We start from the raw sequence: 19,853 nt of genomic DNA, 5'->3' as shown, positions 1-19,853 counted from the left end.
ATATTCTTGATCAAATAGAGAAAGTTTTCCTCTATCCCTAGTTTAATGACAGTTTTATGAGAATTAAAGGTGGATTGAATTTTGTCAGAGCTTTTTTGTATCTATGGATATAATCATATGATTGTTATTTTCAGTTTGGTGGTATGATGGATTCCATTAATTGATTTTCTAATATTAAAACTGCATTGCATACTCGGGATAAACTCGGTGGTTGTTGTGTAGTTCTTTCTATACTATACTGAATTCAGATTCCTAATACTTAATTGAGGATTTTTGCTATGTATTCTGAATATGATTGTTTGTTTGAATTTTCATGTCTATCTCTTGGAGAGTCTCCACGATCCAGCGGCAGCTGGCCCAGCTTGAGAACGAGTCATGGTCCGGCCTGGTGGAGGCCGACAGGGACCGGTTGCAGCTCATCAAGGAGAAGGAAGCCCTGCTCCAGGAGCTGCAGCTCATCGTCCAGCCCAGAAGGCCGGCAGAAGAAGTGGCGCGGCTGGAGATGGAGAGGAGGCGCCTGGAGGAAGAGATCCAGCGCGCCCCGGCTACATCCCTGCAGGGCGCCACGGAAAGGTGCACGGCGGTTTTGGGAGCAGGCGGGACTGAACTTCCGGGAAAGAACCAACCAGGAAAGCTAACTCAGAGAACTTACACAAAATTTGAGCTTGGTCTTGAATATTATTTTTACTCAGAGTATCCACTACCTGGCATATTTTCTTGCCATGTAGAGAGAAGGCCGAATGTGAAGGGAACATATGCCTTCTCTTCTGAGGTGCCAGCTCTACGCGGGCCTCTGATGGTCTCACTTTTTCAGAAGCAGGAGAGGATTGAATGAGGGAAGATGGAAATCCCTACTCCTTCCTGATATAGAGAGTTCCTACAGTTACGATGTTCTCTGCCTGATGGAGGCAGACTTATTTCTCTGTGCACCTCCATTCATTTGATGCATGCTTGAATATAGAAAGTATGGGGCCCTAAGGTAGGAGGTATTTCCTGGGCATAGACTGAGGGGTATTAGAGAGATCTGCATGGTAGCCACAAGAAAGTGACTAAAATAGGGGTCTTAGGGATGAGATCTTGCCAGTTGCTTGGTAGCCTCAGTTTTTGCATATCTCCACTTCAGTGTCCTCATTGTCAGGTGCAAAGGTGGACTCAGGCATATATATCCTTGTCCTGCACTTTGCCACTGGCAGATAACAGTCCACAAGCTTTCTGTTGCTGGGCACTAGTGATGCTGGAAAGAGTTCACATATCCCAGGAATGTGAGAATGTCCACCAGGTAAAGAACTAATACCCTGGGTGGTCTTTCAATATCTGTTAAGACTTAATGACATCTGTTTTTTGTTTTTTTGGGGTGTTGGTTTTGTTTTTGTATGGTACTCATGTTAGGTTGTTGCAGGCATTTATATGAGATGCTAAGATACAAGACAGAAATCTAGAGCTCTACTGTGAGAGTTTCCTACACAATAGTCCCCAAAGTCAGCTATCATAAGGCTGATTATGAAAATGCCAAGACCTGTCAAAAAGAAATTCCTTAAACTTTGAAGTACTTTTGGCTTTCAGTCGCAATTTAAAGACATCTTTTTAATTATAATACTTAAGGTAAATAAAAACAGTACATTAGACTTTGTGTTCTTAATCTGTTACATTTTAAAATATTCCTTTTCATACCAGTGATTCTTAATATTTTTTGAAGTGTTCCCTCTTTCAAATAGGGACATGAATTTGTCTACATCCATGCTTCAGACCTGGCTGGGAACTCTTCTGCCATTAAATTTTATGTCTTTTTACTTTTTGCTGAAAAAAAATCTGTAAAGAAGTGCTGCAAATATTTAAGATTTCTATTTTTAATAGAACAGTGAACTAGTTATAGTCTATCTGTACTTGCAAATGTACAAGTACATTTATAAAATTATTAAATGTAATGGCTTACATTTCAATAGTTTTTATCTCTTTTAATGCTTGGACTGACTCAGTGTGATACTTACCACCTATATTTTGTAATGAATTTATTATTTTAACCATACAATTTTTAGATTAACTAGCATACATTTAAAAAATTTATTTTATTTTATTTTTTTCAGGGTTCCAAGATTCATTGTTTATGCACCACACCCAGTGCTCCAAGCAGTATGTGCCCTCCATAATACCCACCACCAGGCTCACCCAGCCCCTCACCCTTCTCCCATCCAAAACCCTCAGTTTGTTTCTCAGAGTCCATAGTCTCTCATGGTTTAGATGTCTCTCTCTTTCTAAAGTGCACTTGCTCAGTAGAGTGATATGTATGACATGTACATACAATGGATAATGTCTTCTAAAACTTTTTTCAGTAGTGGTAAAATAATCTAAAAATCTGAACACAAAGACCATCTACAATTTTGCTGCACATACAGATGTGAATGTATACAGATATACCACATATACATAAACATGTAAATGTATATGTAAGTGGAGAGAGATGGAGTAAATGGATGAATTTCATAATAGGGATTGAAAATCCTACCTTGGACTCAAGAGTAGAGCCCATTTAATTAGAACTCAGTTTAGAATCTGTTAACTTTCAACTTAAGACAATAGACTAGTTTGGATAGGTTTATATACAAAAGTGTTAATAAAAACGTAGTTATACTGGGATTAAGCAAATTCCCTATAACAAATAACATTTTGATGCTGGTTGTTGTTTACTCTATGGCTATATTTTTGTGAATTAAGATTGTCTCACCAGTTGTGAAGCTATAATACAGAGAGTTGTTTCAGACTTTTCAGGGGTGCCTGGGTGGTTCAGTTGGTTAAGTGAATATTGGTTTAGACTGAGGTCTTGATCTCAGGGTCCTGGAATCAAGCCTGTGTGGGGTCTACACTTAGCAAGAAACCTAGTTGTCCCTCTCCCTCTTCCTCTGTTCCTCCACCACCTCCTCCACCTCCAATAAATAAATAAAATCTTTTAAAAAATATTGGTTCAGAAGTCCACTGAGAGGAATAGTTTGGAGTCCTTCTTCTTTCCAACTGCCCCCTTTACTCTGCTTTAAAGATAGGATTTTTGAGGATATTTTTTTGAAAGTCTTAAGTAGGAACATAAGTACAGACTAGAATCTGGAAAATGTCTCATTATTAAAGGAAGCCCACATGTAAACAACAGAATTTTACCAGAGGAGGTAAGTAATGCAGTGACTAGTAATATGCGTGGCTTTGAGTTCAAGCTAACTTGACAGATTTAACGTTCATAGCAAGTTAATTGATACTTGCTGAGTATCAATTTGCTTATCTGTAAAATGGGAATTAAGGTCAACGGAAGAGTAATAAAATACAGTGATAGGCATTACTGTAAATTCTCAATGGTAACGTGTTTCTCAAAAATTTTAACTATTTCATAGTTGAGGTATATTGACATGACATTATATTAGTTTCAGGTGTACAACATAGTGATTCCATATTTGTACATATTGTAAAATGATCACCAGCAGTAAGTCTAGTTAACATGCTACTCACATGATTACAAAAGCATTTGCTCTTCTGATGAGAAGTTTTAAGATCTACTCTGTTAGCAAGTTTCAAATATGCAGTTCAGTTCTGTTAACTATAATAGCCATGTGCTGTAATACATTACCATGACTTATTTATTTTATAACTGTAGCTTTGTACAGTTTTGGCCCCTTTCATCCATTTTGCCCATCCTGTTGCCAACCATACCAATCTACTTTTTGTATCTGTGAACTTGGTCTTTTTGTTCGCTCATTTGTTTTTAGATTCTATGAATACGATAATACTGTGTTTGTCTTTCCCTGACTTATATCACTTAGCCTAATGACCTCAAAGTCCCTGCATTTTCTAGCAAAAGGCATTAGTAGTATTCTTAGATTCATTATCTTTTATGTACCTATTGTAGGTATTTACATTGTGGTTACCATAAAGTTTACGTATAACAACTTATAATAACCTATTTTAAATTGATCACAATGTAATACTGAATATATTCTAAAGCTCTACATTTTAATTCTCTCTGCATTTTTGGGAGGGTCACATTTTTCATCTTTTGATCACATCTATCCTCTCAGTAATTATATTGTATAGGTTTTTTTTTTTTTTTTTTTACTACTTTTCTCTTTTAAACTCTATATTAGCTTTATATGATTAACCCACTGCCGTTATAGCCTTTAATCTTTACCTGGGCAATTTGTACTAGGCAACTTATACTAGCCTATGCTTTTAAAAAATTTTTAATTAAAGATTCTATTTATTTATTTGACAGACAGAGAGAGATCACAAGTGGGCAGAGACAGAGGGGGAAGCAGCCTCCCTGCTGAGCAGAGAGCCTGATGTGGGACTCGATCCCAGGACCCTGAGATCATGACCTGAGCTGAAGGCAGAGGCTTTAACCCATTGAGCCACCCAGGCACCCTAGCCTATGTTTTTATTTCTGTACGATAGTATGTTTATAGTACCCTTATATGTGCCTATAGTGTCCTTTCTTTTCAGCTTGAAGCAGTCCCTTTAACATTTCACATAAAGCTAGTTTAGTCATGATAAACTCCTTTAAGCTTTTGCCTATCTGGAGGATTCTTTACCTTTCCTTCAATTCTGAATAACATCTTTAGCCTGGTATGTGTTCTTGGTTAGTTAGAAGTTTTGTTTTTGTTTGTTTGTTTTCCTTTCAGAACTTTGACTAATATATCATGTTACTCCCTTCTGGCTTGCAAAGTTTCTTCTAAAATCTGCTGATGGTCTAATAGGGTACCTATGTACGTAAGGTTTTTGTTTTTTTTGTTTGTTTTCTCTTGCTGCTTTTAATAATTCCTGTCTTTAGCTTTTAACATTTTAAGTACAATGTGTCTTGGTGTGGATATCTTTGGTTGCATCTTCTTTGGAACTGTGCTTCCTGGATCTTAAGGTCTTTTCCTTCTCCAGCTTAGGAAGATTTCACCTATTCTTTTCTCAATAAATTTTCTTCCTCCTTCTTTGTTCTCCAACTCAGAGCCTTGTAACGCAAATGTTAATCCCCTTCATGTTGTCCCCTAAGACCCCTCAGCTATCTTCACCTTTTTTAAAATTTTTTTTTATTTTTCTTTTTGCTGCTCTGATTGTGTGAGATCATTGTTCTTACTGCAGAGTTCACTGACTCTTCTATTTCATCTAGTCTGCTGTTAAACCCCTGTAGTGTATTTTTCAGTTCAGTTATTGTATTCTTTTTCTCTTTGGCTCTTTCTTATATTTTCTATCTCTTTGTTAAAGTTCTCACTGTTTTCAACCATTCATTTTCCAGGTTCAGTGAGCATCTTCCTGACAATCATCACTTTGAACTCTTTATCAGATAAACTGCTTATTCTTTCATTATGGTTTCTTATCTTGCTCTTTCCTTTGGAACATATTCTTCCGTTTCATTTTTCTTGACTCTCTGTCATAGTGTCTATGCAGTAGATGAAGTGGCCACCCCTCCCAGTCTTGAAGGAATGTTTTGTGTAGCATGAACAGCAGAATTCAGCAATGCCCTACATCTTGGTTGTCTGTCAAACCTTCCTGATTGTCCAATGGCCTACTTATCCCTTCATAAACTCATAGTTGTTCTGTGTACCAAGACCTGCCAGAGTCCCAAAGTACACAGATCTCAGAGATCACTAAGGTTTGTGCTGACTGGAAGCCAGGCCCAATAACACATCTTAAAATATGCAAATATATGGAGTTCTGTAGGATCAGAAGCATAAGGCAGGCTGTCTGCCAGAACAGGAGATCTGGAGGTGCTCCTGGGTGAAAGTCATTAAAAATCAAGACTCCAGATGAGCGAACAAGCTCCTTTCTGAGAGATATGGTGAGCTACAGTGAGGCAGTGGAAGAGAACAATGATGGCATACTCTGGCCTCTCTTCTAAGAGAGAAATTACATAGGGGCCTAGAAACCTGAAGCCTGTCCCTTGAGCCAATGTTTCAGGACAAGCAAATGGACATTTTTTACAAGACTTGCTGCTGTGTTTCAGTTCTAGCCAAGGACTCTCTCTCTGATGGTTAACAGCCCTATGGGATCCAGGAACACAAGACTCTCTGGCCATTGGACAAGGCATTCAAGTGATGTCCTGTAGGCAACAGACACATGTAAGAGCTACTCTCTGAGAGAGACTGGTGCTCTGGAGTGGAAGAAGAAGAGCTCAAAAACAAGACATATCTTTCAAGGTCTCTAGAAATGTTTACAGTCTGTCTACTTGGGTATGTCTATTAGAAGACTCACCCTCAGATTGCAGCTGTGATGATAAAGGTTCTCAGAAAGACTGAGGATATGTTTTAGTCTGCCCTGGGGATGGCAGTCAGTGAAGAATTGCCTCTGCTTGTTACAGCTCTGTGGGATCCAACAGATCAGTTTCCTCTTCAGAGCCGGACTGAAGGGTTGTCCCCTGGGAGGCAACCACAAAAGCTGGGTCACCAGACTTGTGTACAAACTACCTCCTGGGAGATACTTATTGCTTTGTAGCCTGGCAGCAAAAAGTACAAAGATGGAAACTACTAAAAAATGAATAAAGGAAAAGGAGAAGGAAATTAAAAGAAAAAAAAAAGAAATTTAAGAATAATGTAAAAACAAAGATAAAGAAAAAAAAAAAAGATGTCCTTTCTCTCCATTTCATTCCTACTTTAAGCAAGGCAGAGGGAACACGGTAACACAGGAAGACAGATATAACACAGGCAGCCGGGAAGGCAGAAGGCATAGACCCCTCTCTCCATAGTATCCCAGCAGGTCCCTCACCCTCATACGAACTCTTTAAAATTAACAAATGAATCTGGACACTTTTCAAAGGACTGCTTCTGTGGGGCGAGGGGGAAACTGAGTCTGTGTGTGAACTCTTTTTTTTAAGTGCCATTCCTCAGTCCCCATAGGACTCATAAACCCCACTGGTTTTCAAAGAGATGTTTTGGGGGCTCATCTCTCACACATGCATCTTACAATTTAGGTCCCTGATATGAGGTGCAATCCTTGAGAAGAAGCTCTGGGATTTGAGTTCCTTCCCTGTTGTGGGTCCATGTGCACAGGGAGGTAGGGTTTATTATCAGATTGTGTCTCAGCCTCAAACCTAGTTTGATGTTTCCCTTTTGTTTGCCCAATATGAACAGCTTGCCCACTAGTTTTAAGGTTTTTTTTTTCTTTCAGAGTATATATTTCCATATATAGGTGTAGACTTGATATTTGTACAATAGGTAGTATATACATGATTTTCCTAAGTGATCATCTTGAACCAGGTAATTGTAATTGTGTACTTTTGTAACATAATGTATCTCTTATGGCATGACATAAAAACTCACTATAATGTCAGAACTGGCTTTTTAAAACTATTTTTTATTTTGTGGAAACAATAAATTACTAAAAATTTTTCACCTAAATTTTAAAATATTACAGGTAAATGGAAATATTATGGGTAAATGGATTCTCTAAAAGCCTTTATTTGGTAGAATTTACTGTTACAGCATTTTTGAGTTTTTTTCCTAGAATATTTTTACACTATTAAAATTACTAATGATCCTTAAGTGCTTTTTTAAAAAATATTTTTTATTTATTTGACAAGCAGAGATCACAATTAGACGGAGAGGCAGGCAGAGAGAGAGGAGGAAGCAGGCTTCCTCCTGAGCTAAAGCACCCAATGCAGGGCTCAATCCCAGGACCCTGAGATATGACCTGAGCCAAAGGCAGAGGCTTAACCCACTAAGCCACCTAGGCGCACCAATCCTTCAGAGCTTTTATGTGGATCTTCTCTGATAATATTTACTATATCAGAAATTACAGCTGAGAAATTTTTAAAAATATTTAATAAATAAAAGGATTAAAAACATCCTCCTTATATGTTAAACATAAGGAACTTAGAAAAACTATGAATAGTAGTTTTTTCTAAAAAGTATATTAAGAAGAGTGGTGTTGTTCTACAGTTTGTATTTAGTGTATGACTTACCAGAAGACAGCTGCTGAGCAGCTGTTATGATGTATCATTATGATTAATATACGAAGAAAATCTGGACTTATACAGACATAATTGTTGAGAAAATGAGCCTTGCTATGTGCCTGAAATAATTTTTAGGATCCAAGTATTGTCCTTGGATCACACTTTGAAAACCACTGTTTTAATATATGCTATTCAAATTTAAAATTGGTCACGTACTGGCTCTTGTTTAAAAGGTGTTTTACTCGTGAGTGCAGTGAAGTGTGTAAACATGGTGATTCACAGACCTGTACCCCTGGGGATAAAAATACATTATATGTTTATAAAAAAAAAAAAAAGAAAGAAAGAAAGAAAAGAAAGGATGAATACCCAACTTTTGTAGTAACATGGACGGACTGGAAGAGATTATGCTGAGTGAAATAAGTCAAGCAGAGAGAGTCAAGTATCATATGGTCTCACTTATTTGTGGAGCATAACAAAGAACATGGAGGACATGGGGAAATGGAGAGAAGGGAGTTGAGGGAAATTGGAAGGGGAGATGAACCATGAGAGACTATGGACTCTGAAAAACAACCTGAGGGTTTTGAAGGGGCGGGGGTGGGAGGTTGGGGGAACCAGGTGATGGGTAATAGGGAGGGCACGTATTGCATAGAGCACCAGGTGTTGTGCAAAAACAATGAATACTCTTACGCTGAAAAAATAAATAAATTAATTTAAAAAAAGAAATATTTTCAATGACATAAAATTTATGTATCTAAAAAAAACTTTAGTCAACCTTTTGAACAGAACAAAAAAAATAATAAATTATACAAATACAAAAAAAAATAAAAACAAGTCTGTGAAATTCATGATTCCCTTTAGTTTAGATTTTATTCTACCATAACTTGGAAACTGAAGTAGTATAAACACAAAATGTCAAAGTGGATATATTATATTTTTAGGATAAACTGTTACTATATAATTAAAGGAATATGAACTGAATTTGGCTTTATAATAATAAATGTGAAGTCAAATTTACCTAAAGGTTTTTATTATTTAGGTTACAGCTAAAGAAGTATGACTTATATCTAAATATATGCATAGGTACATTTTTATTTTTCATTTTAGAAGATGATATGAGTATTTTAAGTATAGGTAAGGTTTAGATGCACCATTATAGTCCACATTTTCAAAAACTGTATTATGAGGCACATTAAGAGCTTTATATATATATATATATAAATATATATATAATAAGTAGATATACAAAGTATATATATAAATATATATAAATATAAATATATAATATGTAAATATATATTTATATAAATAAATAAATAAATATATATATATATTTCAGAATATACTCCTAACAATGACAAGAGATAGGAACTGTTATTATTCTAGGTATAAGTGAGAGAATAGGATCTCCAGATTTTAAATAATGGCTAAAAGTCCTTAGCTAGAATACATTTGAGTCAGGAATTCAACTTAGGCAGTAAAAGTTCAGAGTTGTTCCTTTAACCAGTTGCTATAATTGAAAATGTGCTATGTGCTAATCATTTTATTTTTTGTGTCACAGACCCTAACATCAAAGTAATATAAGGAAATTAGTAAACATTAGTGTGTTTTTACAACAGTAGGGAGAAATGGTTTTTTGTGGAATTAGGCAACAGGAGGGAAAGGATGGCTTCTATATTTCCCAATTCAGTGATGTCTTCAGTTTTTTTTCAGTTTTATTACAAATTGCTGAGTAACAAACATTTTTCACCTTTTAATTTTGATAGGGAAGAGATGCTATTCAGCATTTTATTGGCAATTAGTATATTTTGGTACCAGACTAGAGCTTTAATATTTCCCTGAAGCACTGTATGGTTTGGTGAATTTATTCATAAATCAGCTATTTTCTTTTTTTTTTTAATTCTACTTTCCATATCTATGATTTTTTTTTATTTGCTTATTTACAGCATAACACTGTTCATTGTTTTGGCATCACACCCAGTGCTCCATGCAGTACGTGCCCTCCCTATTACCCACCACCTGGTTCCTCAACCTCCCCCCCCCCCCCACCCCCATGCCGCCCCTTCATAACCCTCTGGTTGTTTTTCAGAGTCCATAGTCTCTCATGGTTCATCTCCCCTTCCAGATTCCCTCAACTCCCTCTCCTGTCCATCTCCCCATGTCCTCCATGTTATTTGTTATGCTCCACAAATAAGTGAGACCATATGATACTTGACTGTCTCTGCTTGACTTATTTCGCTCAGCATAATCTCTTCCAGTCCCGTCTATGTTGCTACAAAAGTTGGGTATTCATCCTTTCTGATGGAGGCATCATACTCCATTGTGTATATGGACCACATCTTCCTTATCCATTCATCCGTTGAAGGGCATCTTGGCTCTTTCCACAAACTGAAACAGTTTGGCAACCGTAGCCATTGCTGCAATAAACATTGGGGTACAGATGGCCCTTCTCTTCACTACATCTGTATCTTTGGGGTAAATACCCAGCAGTGCAATTGCAGGGTCATAGGGAAGCTCTATTCTTAATTTCTTCAGGAATCTCCACACTGTTCTCCAAAGTGGCTGCACTAACTGCATTCCCACCAATAGTGTAAGAGGGTTCCCCTTTCTCCACATCCTCTCCAACACACGTTGTTTCCTGTCTTGCTAATTTTGGCCATTCTAACTGGTGTCAGGGGGTATCTCAATGTAGTCTTAATTTGAGTCTCCCTGATGGCTAGTGATGATGAACATTTTTTCATGTGTCTGAAAGCCATTTGTATGTCTTCGTTGGAGAAGTGTCTGTTCATAGCTTCTGCCCATTTTTTGATATGATTATCTGTTTTGTGTGTGTTGAGTTTGAGAAGTTCTTTATAGATCCTGGATATCAACCTTTTGTCTCTACTGTCATTTGCAAATATCTTCTCCCATTCCGTGGGTTGCCTTTTTGGTTTGTTGACTGTTTCCTTTGCTGTGCAGAAGCTTTTGATCTTGATGAAGTCCCAAAAGTTCATTTTTGCTTTTGTTTCCTTGGCCTTTGGAGACATATCTTGAAAGAAGTTGCTGTGGCTGATATCAAAGAGGTTACTGCCTATGTTCTCCTCTAGATTCTGATAGATTCCTGTCTCACATTGAGGTCTTTTATCCATTTCGAGTTTATCTTTGTGTACGGTGTAAGAGAAATGGTCGAGTTTCATTCTTCTACATATCGCTGTCCAGTTTTCCCAGCACCATTTATTGAAGAGACTGTCTTTTTTCCATTGAATATTTTTCCTGTTTTGTCGAAGATTATTTCACCATAGAGTTGAGGGTCCATATCTGGGCTCTTCACTCTGTTCCACTGGTCTATGTGTCTGTTTTTATGCCAGTACCATGCTGTCTTGGTGATCACAGCTTTGTAGTAAAGCTTGAAATCGGGTAATGTGTTGCCACCAGTTTTGTTTTTGTTTTTCAACATTTCCTTAGCAATTCGGGGTCTCTTCTGATTCCATACAAATTTTAGGATTATTTGCTCCAGCTCTTTGAAAAATACTGGTGGGATTTTGATCGGAATGGCATTAAAAGTATAGATTGCTCTAGGCAGTATAGACATTTTAACAATGTTTATTCTTCCAATCCAAGAGCATGGAACAGTCTTCCATCTTTTTGTGTCTTCTTCAATTTCTTTCATGAGTGTTCTGTAGTTCCTCGAGTACAGGTCCTTTACCTCTTTGGTTAGGTTTATGCCCAGGTATCTTATGGTTCTTGGTGCTATAGTAAATGGAATCGATTCTCTAATTTCCCTTTCTGTATTTTCATTGTTAGTGTATAAGAAAGCCACTGATTTCTGTACATTGACTTTGTATCCTGCCATGTTACTGAATTGCTGTATGAGTTCTAGTAGTTTGGGGGTGGAGTCTTTGGGGTTTTCCAAATAAAGAATCATGTCATCTGCGAAGAGAGAGAGTTTGACTTCTTCCTTGCCAATTTGGATACCTTTTATTTCTCTTTGTTGTCTGATTGCCGTTGCTAGAACTTCTAATACTATGTTGAACAAGAGTGGTGAGAGTGGGCATCCACTCTCGTGGATGTGATCATCGTGTTCCTGATCTTAACGGGAAGGCTGCAAGCTTTTTCCCATTGAGGATGATATTTGCTGTGGGTCTTTCATAGATTTTATGAAGGTCAGGAATGTTCCCTCCATCCCTATACGTTGAAGCGTTTTCATCAGGAATGGATGCTGGATTTTGTCCAATGCTTTTACTGCATCAATTGAGAGGACCATGTCGTTCTTCTCTAATCTCTTATTGATTTGTTCTATCACATTGATTGATTTGCGAATGTTGAACCAACTTTGCAACCCAGGGATGAATCCTACCTGGTCATGGTGGATAATCTTTTGAATGTGCTGCTGGATCCTGTTTGCTAGGATCTTGTTGAGAATCTTTGCATCCATATTCTTCAGTGATATTGGTCTGAAATTCTCCTTTTTGGTAGGGTCTTTTCCTGGTTTGGGGATCAGGGTAATGCTGGCTTCATAAAAAGAGTCTGGAAGTTTTCCTTCTGCTTCAATTTTTTTGGAACAGCTTCAGGAGAATTGGTGTTATTTCTTCTTTGAAAGTTTGGTAGAATTCCCCAGGGAATCCGTCAGGTCCAGGGCTCTTGTTTTTTCGGAGATTTTTGATCACTGCTTCAATCTCGTTACTAGGTATCGGTCTATTCAGGTTGTCAATTTCTTCCTGGTTCAATTTTGGGAGTTTGTAGTTTTCCAGGAATGCATCCATTTTATCTAGGTTGCTTAGCTTATTGGCATATAACTGTTGGTAATAATTTCTTATGATTGTTTCTATTTCCTTGGTGTTAGTTGTGATCTCTCCCTTTTCATTCATAATTTTATTAATTTGGGCTTTCTTTCTTTTCTTTTGGATTAGTGTGGCCAGTGGTTTATTGATCTTATTGATTCCTTCAAAAAACCAGCTTCTAGTTTCATTGATACGTTCTACTGTATCTCTCGTTTCTACCTCATTGATCTCTGCTCTAATCTTATTTCCCTTCTTGCATGTGGAGTTGGTTTGATTTGTTGTTGATTCTCCAGTTCTTTAAGGTGTAGAGACAGCTGTTGTATTCTGGATTTTTCAATTTTTTTGAGCGAGGCTTGGATGGCTATGTATTTCCCCCTTAGAACCGCCTTTGCAGTATCCCATAGGTTTTGGACCGAAGTGTCTTCATTCTCATTGGTTTCCATGAATTGTTTAAGTTCATCTTTGAGCTCCTGGTTGATCCAAGCATTCTTAAGCAAGGTGGTCTTTAGCTTCCAGGTGTTTGAGTTCCTTCTGAACTTTTCCTTGTGATTGAGCTCCAGTTTCAAAGCATTGTGATCTGAGAATATGCAGGGAATAATGTCAGTCTTTTGGTATCGGTTGAGTCCTGCTTTGTGACCCAGTATGTGGTCTATTCTGGAGAGGGTTCCATGTGCACTTGCGAAGAATGAGTATTCTGTTGTTTTAGGGTGGAATATTCTGTATATGTCTATGAGGTCCATCTGGTCCAATGTTTCATTCAATTTCTTTATTTATTTCTTTGTTTATTTTCTTTATTTACTTTCTGCTTTGATGATCTGTCTATTTCTGAGAGAGGCGTATTAAGATCTCCTACTATTATTGTATTCATATCAATATGACTCTTTATCTTGATTAATAGTTTTCTTATGTAATTGGTGCTCCCATATTGGGGGCATAGATATTCACAATTGTTAGATCATATTGGCGGATAGTCCCTTTAAGAATTATGTAGTGTCCTTCTGTATCTCTGACTACAGTCTTTAGTTTAAAATCTAATTTATCTGATATGAGAATCGCTACCCCGGCCTTCTTTTGAGGCTCATTGGCATGAAAGATGCTTCTCCATCCCTTCACTTTCAGTCTGGGTGTATCCTTAGGTTCAAAATGGGTCTCTTGTAGACAACATATGGATGGGTCCTGTCGTTTTATCCAATCTGCAACCCTGTGTCGTTTTATGGGCGCATTTAGGCCATTCACATTGAGAGTGATTATTGAGAGATAGGTTGTTGTGACATCGTGTTGCCTTTGAAGACTTTCTGTCTGTAGATTGTTCCTATATTTCTTCAATGATATTCTTAGGATTTTTTCTCTCTTATAGGACCCCCCTTAATATTTCCTTCAGTGTCGGCTTGGTGGTTGCATAGTCTTTTAAGCCTTGCCGGTCTTGGAAACTCTTTATCTCTCCATCCATTTTAAATGTCAGTCTTGCTGGATAGAGTATTCTTGGCTGTGTGTTCTTCTCATTTAGTACTCTGAATATATTTTGCCAGCCCTTCCTGGCTTGCCAGGTCTCTGTGGAAAGGTCTGACGTTATTCTAATGGGCTTTCCTCTGTATGTAAGGAGCTTCTTTGTCCTAGCTGCTTTTAAGAGGGTTTGTCATGAAACATAGTTCCTCATTTTAATTATCAGGTGTTGTGAGGACTTTCGAGAATCTAAAATCTTGGGAGGAAATCTCTGTGCCTCTAGTACATGAACGTTGTTTCCATTCGTGAGATTGGGAAAATTTTCATAGACAACTTCTTCCACTATATCTTCTAGACTTCTTTCTTTTTCCTCCCCTTCAGGGATTCCAATAATTCTGATGTTGGAACATTTCATGGCATCATTTATTTCCCTGATTCTGTTTTCGTGGCTTCTGAGCTGTTTGTTCCAGGCTTCCTCCTGATCCTTTCTCTCTATCTGTTTGTCCTCCAGATCACTAATTCTATCTTCTTTTTCAGTTGCCCTAGCTTTTAGAGAATTTAGATTAGATCGGAACTCATTGAGAGCATTTTGAACATCATCCCTGGTGGCTTTCAGTTCTGCCCTAACATTGTGAACATCAGCCCTGGTGGCTTTCAGTTCTGCCCTAATCAATTCTGTTTGGTCATCCATGGCTTTCTCCAACCTAGCTATTGCCTGGATAATTGTTAGTCTGAATTCCTTTTCTGACATATTGTCTATGTCGATAGCCATTAGCTCTGTTGCAGAAGGCCCATCCTCTGTATTTTTCTTCTGTTGGGTATTCCTCCTTCTAGTCATTTTGGTAAGAGATGACTGAACAGATGCAGCTGGACTTATCGATTGTGGTGCAGTCAATGTGCACCCTGGAACGCTTCTGTGCAATCAGGAATCCCCACCCAAATGAGAGAAAAAAGAAAAGAAAAAGAAATAGAGAAGAAGAAAGAAAAAAAATGGAAAAGAAAAAAGGAAAAAGAAAAGAGAGAGAGAGAGAGAGATAAAAAAAAAAGGGAAGATAAAAGAGAAGGCTCAGCCCAAATGGGCCACAAGGTAAGATTTATGAAGTATACAAACAAAAACAGACAAACAAAAAGACTGATAAAAGTATATGACAAGAGAAAAAAATATATATATAAGCAAAAAAAAAGGGAAGAACCTCATCAGAAAGAACCCCAAGTATAAGGTTTATATATTATCAGGACAAACACAAATTCAGAGAAACACTGACAGAAGGAAAAATTGGGAGAGTGGTTATAAATTCTCAGTGTGGGTGAGGAAGGTTATTTTGATTCTTCCTGAATGTATCTTGATGTTTTTGTTAAGGGACTCAACTTTCCTAAGTTACAGGGGGTTAGAAACTGGTTTGCCTATAGGGGTAGCATTGATTGGGGAAAGGGGATTCCCTTGAAGTTTAACTCTATATGTATAGTAGAAAATAAAAATTAAAAAAGAATAAACTAGACTAAACTAAGTTAAAATTAAAAAAGAATTAAAAAATAGAAAAGCAAAAGAAAAACACGGGTGTATGTATCAAAAAGTTCAGGTTAGAAGGTTATTAAAGAATTTGATGTACTGGACATCTCAGTGTGGTGGTAACTAGGTTAAAAAATTATCTGTATGTATAAAAAAAAAGAAGCAGAATATTGGTAAAGAGTTAAAAATAAAAGTTGTATTTATGAAGTAGTGGTGGTTGTTCTCTTGTAGTCTTTTTTTTTTTTTTTTTTTTTCTTCCTTCCTGGTTGGTTTTCTGGGGGAGGGGCCTGCCACGTGGGTTTTCAGACAATGATGTTCCCTGATTTAGGTCCTCCCGCTCCCCTCAAGGGGGTGAGCTCTGAGGAAACTGTTTTTTTTTTTTTTTTTCAGCCTTTTGTTCTCTGGGGGTTTTTATGTTCTTTCATCTGCTTTCTCTCGCCTTGACAGCTTTTGATGGTTTTTGGAGGTTTAGAGGAGAGCAAACTGCACCCCAACCTCCCTCTCAGAGAGAAGCCCCAGAATATTTTGGAAAAGCTGCTGGCAGAGTCGGTTCTGAGTCACTGTCCCTGGGGATGCAGGAGCTCCTTGTTGTACCCAAAACCAGGGCAGCAGTGGCTGTCTGGGCAGCTCCAGACCACCAGAGAGGTTCCGAGCAGAGATCGCACACTGAGATTTTCCCGCTGTCCCCGGCTGGGAATGTCTGTTTTTTCCGGCTGCCAGAGCTCCAGGCTAGCGCCTATGAGCACCTATCCCAAGGGAGGGTATGGGACGCGTGCATTTTGGGATTGCCGTCTGGCCAGGCTCCCATCCCCTCACGGGATCCAGACCCCACTCGTTCTCAGGCGAGCTGGCGTTTGGGCGTGCTGGCGTTCAGGCACACTGGCGGCTCAGGGACGGAGACCTGATTTCTCCGCCGCACTCTCTCTGGCTCAGCGCCAGGGGAGGTGGTCCTGGGTCCAGGGACTTAGGTCCCTGACCCTAGCCGCCCAGGTTCCCACTGTACCCCCCCGCGATCCTTTGCTCTTTGTTTTTTGAGTGCTTTCAACCAGACTCCAAGTTAATGCTGGTCCCCAGATGCAGGGCACTCTCGTGTTGGGGTATTACTTTCCAATGGGTCACCTCTGGTGGCTCCCTCCCCTTTTGTTTATCTTCGGATATCAGTCCGACGCTCCCAGTCTGCTTTACCTGCCTCTGACGTCTTCTGCTCCTGTAGAGATCCAGACGTGTATAATTCTGATCTCAGGCTGATTTCATGGGTGGTCGGAGTTCTTTGGTAGGTAATCAGCTCACTTTTGGGTACAGGTTAAAATGGTGCCCCTTCCTCCTTCCCCGCCATCTTGACTCCCCCCAATCAGCTATTTTCTTAAGAAAGAACGCACAGTTGATAAAAAACTGCTAAGTATAATGAGATTAAATGGGGTTTTAAATCCTAGTTACAAAGACTAATCACATTGTTTGAAGTTAGTCTTTTCTATAATAGGTATATTCTTAAACATTTTAAAAATAGTTGAAAGTTGTATTACTTATGTGATATAACAAAATACCCCAGAGTTTAGCAGCTTAAAACAATAAACATTCCTTATCTTATAGTTGCTATGTGAGACTTGAGTGTAGAAAATTCATTTCTAAATGAACTCACAGGATTTTTATTCTTCACTTATGATCTTGTAGGAGTGTATGTTCTGACCAATGTCCTCAAAATTTACAGCAAAAGGAAATAATAGTGTCAAAGAATATCTCAGAGTGAAGCCAGTATTTTGGGAATCTAATTTGTGATGTGACATTCCATCACCTTTGCTGTATTAGATTTGGTTACAAGCAATTCTTAGGTGCAGTTCATACTTAAAGGAGTGACTGCCTAATATAAAAGCAATTTACAAAGAAGTCTCTGTGTGTTTTATAGGTACATTGCTTAGTTGAAATCACCGTGCCCTGACAAGGTGAAGGAGATCCAGATATCTAGCAGAATGGCTCCAGGCATTCATCCTGAATTCATCCTGAATTTCCTCATTTCAAGGAGAAATTATTCTGCATGCAACTCTTGCTCCTGGGGTTTTGAGCTCAAGCCCCACTTTGGGGTGGTTTCCTAAAACAAAACAAAACAAAGAATTTGCTGTGGATTGTAGATTGACCAAATTCCTTGTAGTTTCCTTTTATGTCCAAATTATTAGACTCTCTTACTGAAATTTAGAGCATCTTGTACTCTAACGATAGTATTAACAAATTCAGATATTTTTATAGGTAATATTAATGTTAAATGATGATTACAGAATTAACTAAAGGAAAATAAGAGTAGGTTCAGGTTCCATGAGAAACAGTTTTACAATTTGAAATAAGTAAAGAGAAAACCTTTATTGTCCCTCCTTCGAGAGAATGGAGAAATGTGAAAGTAAAATGATGGAGAAAATAATGGTAACATTTTTAAGTGTATTTTCTACACTTTGTGTATTCATCAGAGAATTCAAAAATTGTCACCCAGAAATCATCAAATGTGTTCTTAGAGATTATCAGAAGAATTAGTCACATTAAGAAAAGCAAGTCAATTCCTGGTCTTTAAGCTTATTTATCAGATGTCCTTAAAATACAGAGGAAAAAAGGAAATATTAAGGAGGTACCTTGTAGGGCGCCTGGGTGGCTCAGTGGGTTAAGCCGCTGCCTTCGGCTCAGGTCATGATCTCGGGGTCCTGGGATCGAGTCCCGCATCGGGCTCTCTGCTCAGCGGAGAGCCTGCTTCCCTTCCTCTCTCTCTGCCTGCCTCTCTTGTGATTTCTCTCTATCAAATAAATAAATAAAATCTTTAAAAAAAAAAAAGGAGGTACCTTGTAAATTATCATAGGTGGTTCATGATATATTCAGTTAATGAATTGTTAAGACAGGATTTTGTTTCCCTTGGAAGAGACCAGATGCTCGGGTTTTCAGTGAAGTATAATAGGCCTTAAGCACAGGTGTTCAGGCTACTTTTCTTTCCTTTTTTTTTTTTTTTAACCTTTTTTCTACTTTGCAGATATTTAATTTATTTTATTTTGTTTTACTTATTTTTAGTATAGTTGACACAATGTTATATTCATTTCAGGTGACAAACATGGTGATTTGATAATTCTATTCATTATATTATGTAGTTACCATCTGTCACCACACAAAGTTATTATAATAGAGGTTATTTCTCGTTGCAGCCTGTCTGCCAGCACCCCGACTGTGTCTTCAGGGAGCAGTCGCGGGTCCCTGGCCTCCAGCCGGGGCTCACTGGCCTCCAGCCGCGGGTCCTTGAGCTCCGTCAGCTTCACCGACATCTACGGCCTCCCACGGTACCAGAAACCCGACGCCGAGTGTGGCCAGCTTCTGCGCTTCTATCTCACTCCCTTCGACTCCCTGGGACGAGACGCCCCCTTTTTAGACCCCCCGGTGCCCTCGGACTTCCACAAGCAGAGGCGCTCCCTGGACACGCCACAGTCCTTGGCCTCCCTGTCCTCCCGCTCCTCCCTGTCCTCTTTGTCTCCTCCGAGCTCGCCCTTGGACACGCCCTTCCTCCCGGCCTCACGCGACTCGCCCTTGGCCCAGCTGGCTGACGGTTTCGAGGTGCCTGCCCTGGGCACCCTCGACAGACTGCGGGCCCAGGCCTCTGCTTTGGGGGATGAAGACTTGCAGGGCACGGCCTCCCTTCAGCCGCACGCATTCCCCGGGGATGGGGAAGGACCTCGCGAGCGAGGACCCCAAGCAACCGTGACTCCCACGGCTGCCAGTGAGTACTGAGGAGTGCTGTGGGTTTTCTCGTGCTGGGGAAACGGGGGTTTCGGGTTTGGGGACGAAATCGTGTGCAGTTGTGTACTTTAAATTTAAGACTGTGGATACAACTAGGAAGGCTCAAACCTTGTTTAGTTTACACAGTACTATTGTGAATGTTTCTGCATCTGCAGGCTTGCTTAGTGCCTTTTGTTAAAGATAATTAAAACTGGCAGAGTAGTCTTTCAAAGTGGTCTTCAGGGTGTGCTTACTTGTTAAAAAAAAAAAAAAGAATCACACGCACAGTGCTTGTAACCCACCAGAAATTACAACTTCCTTTGTTGTAATTTTGTTCCCTTGGTTTCATTTCTTTATCCTTTCTCCTTAGGATTTTCAGGGACTTAATTCTATCAAATACAATATCCCACAGCAGTGTAGTTTTAAAATGATGTGACAGTAAACATTAGTTAATTTATGTCAAATTACTTTGTCTGGTGATCTTCAAATCCCT

The 19,853-nt window shown here is 38.8% G+C and overlaps 1 protein-coding gene across 1 annotated transcript in view; it reads left to right on the top strand.

The window, feature by feature from the left end:
* LOC123935787 (protein WWC3-like) overlaps positions 1-19,853 on the top strand; it is a 227,969-nt gene that overhangs the window by 156,248 nt on the left and 51,868 nt on the right. Inside the window, exons 9-10 of the mRNA XM_045996595.1 lie at positions 331-724; positions 18,707-19,361. Coding sequence (XP_045852551.1) covers positions 331-724; positions 18,707-19,361 — 1,049 coding nt within the window. The remainder of the gene's footprint in view (positions 1-330; positions 725-18,706; positions 19,362-19,853) is intronic.

This window comes from Meles meles, chromosome Y, assembly GCF_922984935.1.
Source record: "Meles meles chromosome Y, mMelMel3.1 paternal haplotype, whole genome shotgun sequence".
Classification (NCBI taxonomy): Eukaryota; Metazoa; Chordata; class Mammalia; order Carnivora; family Mustelidae; genus Meles; species Meles meles.
This window is presented reverse-complemented; position numbering and strand designations above follow the sequence as displayed.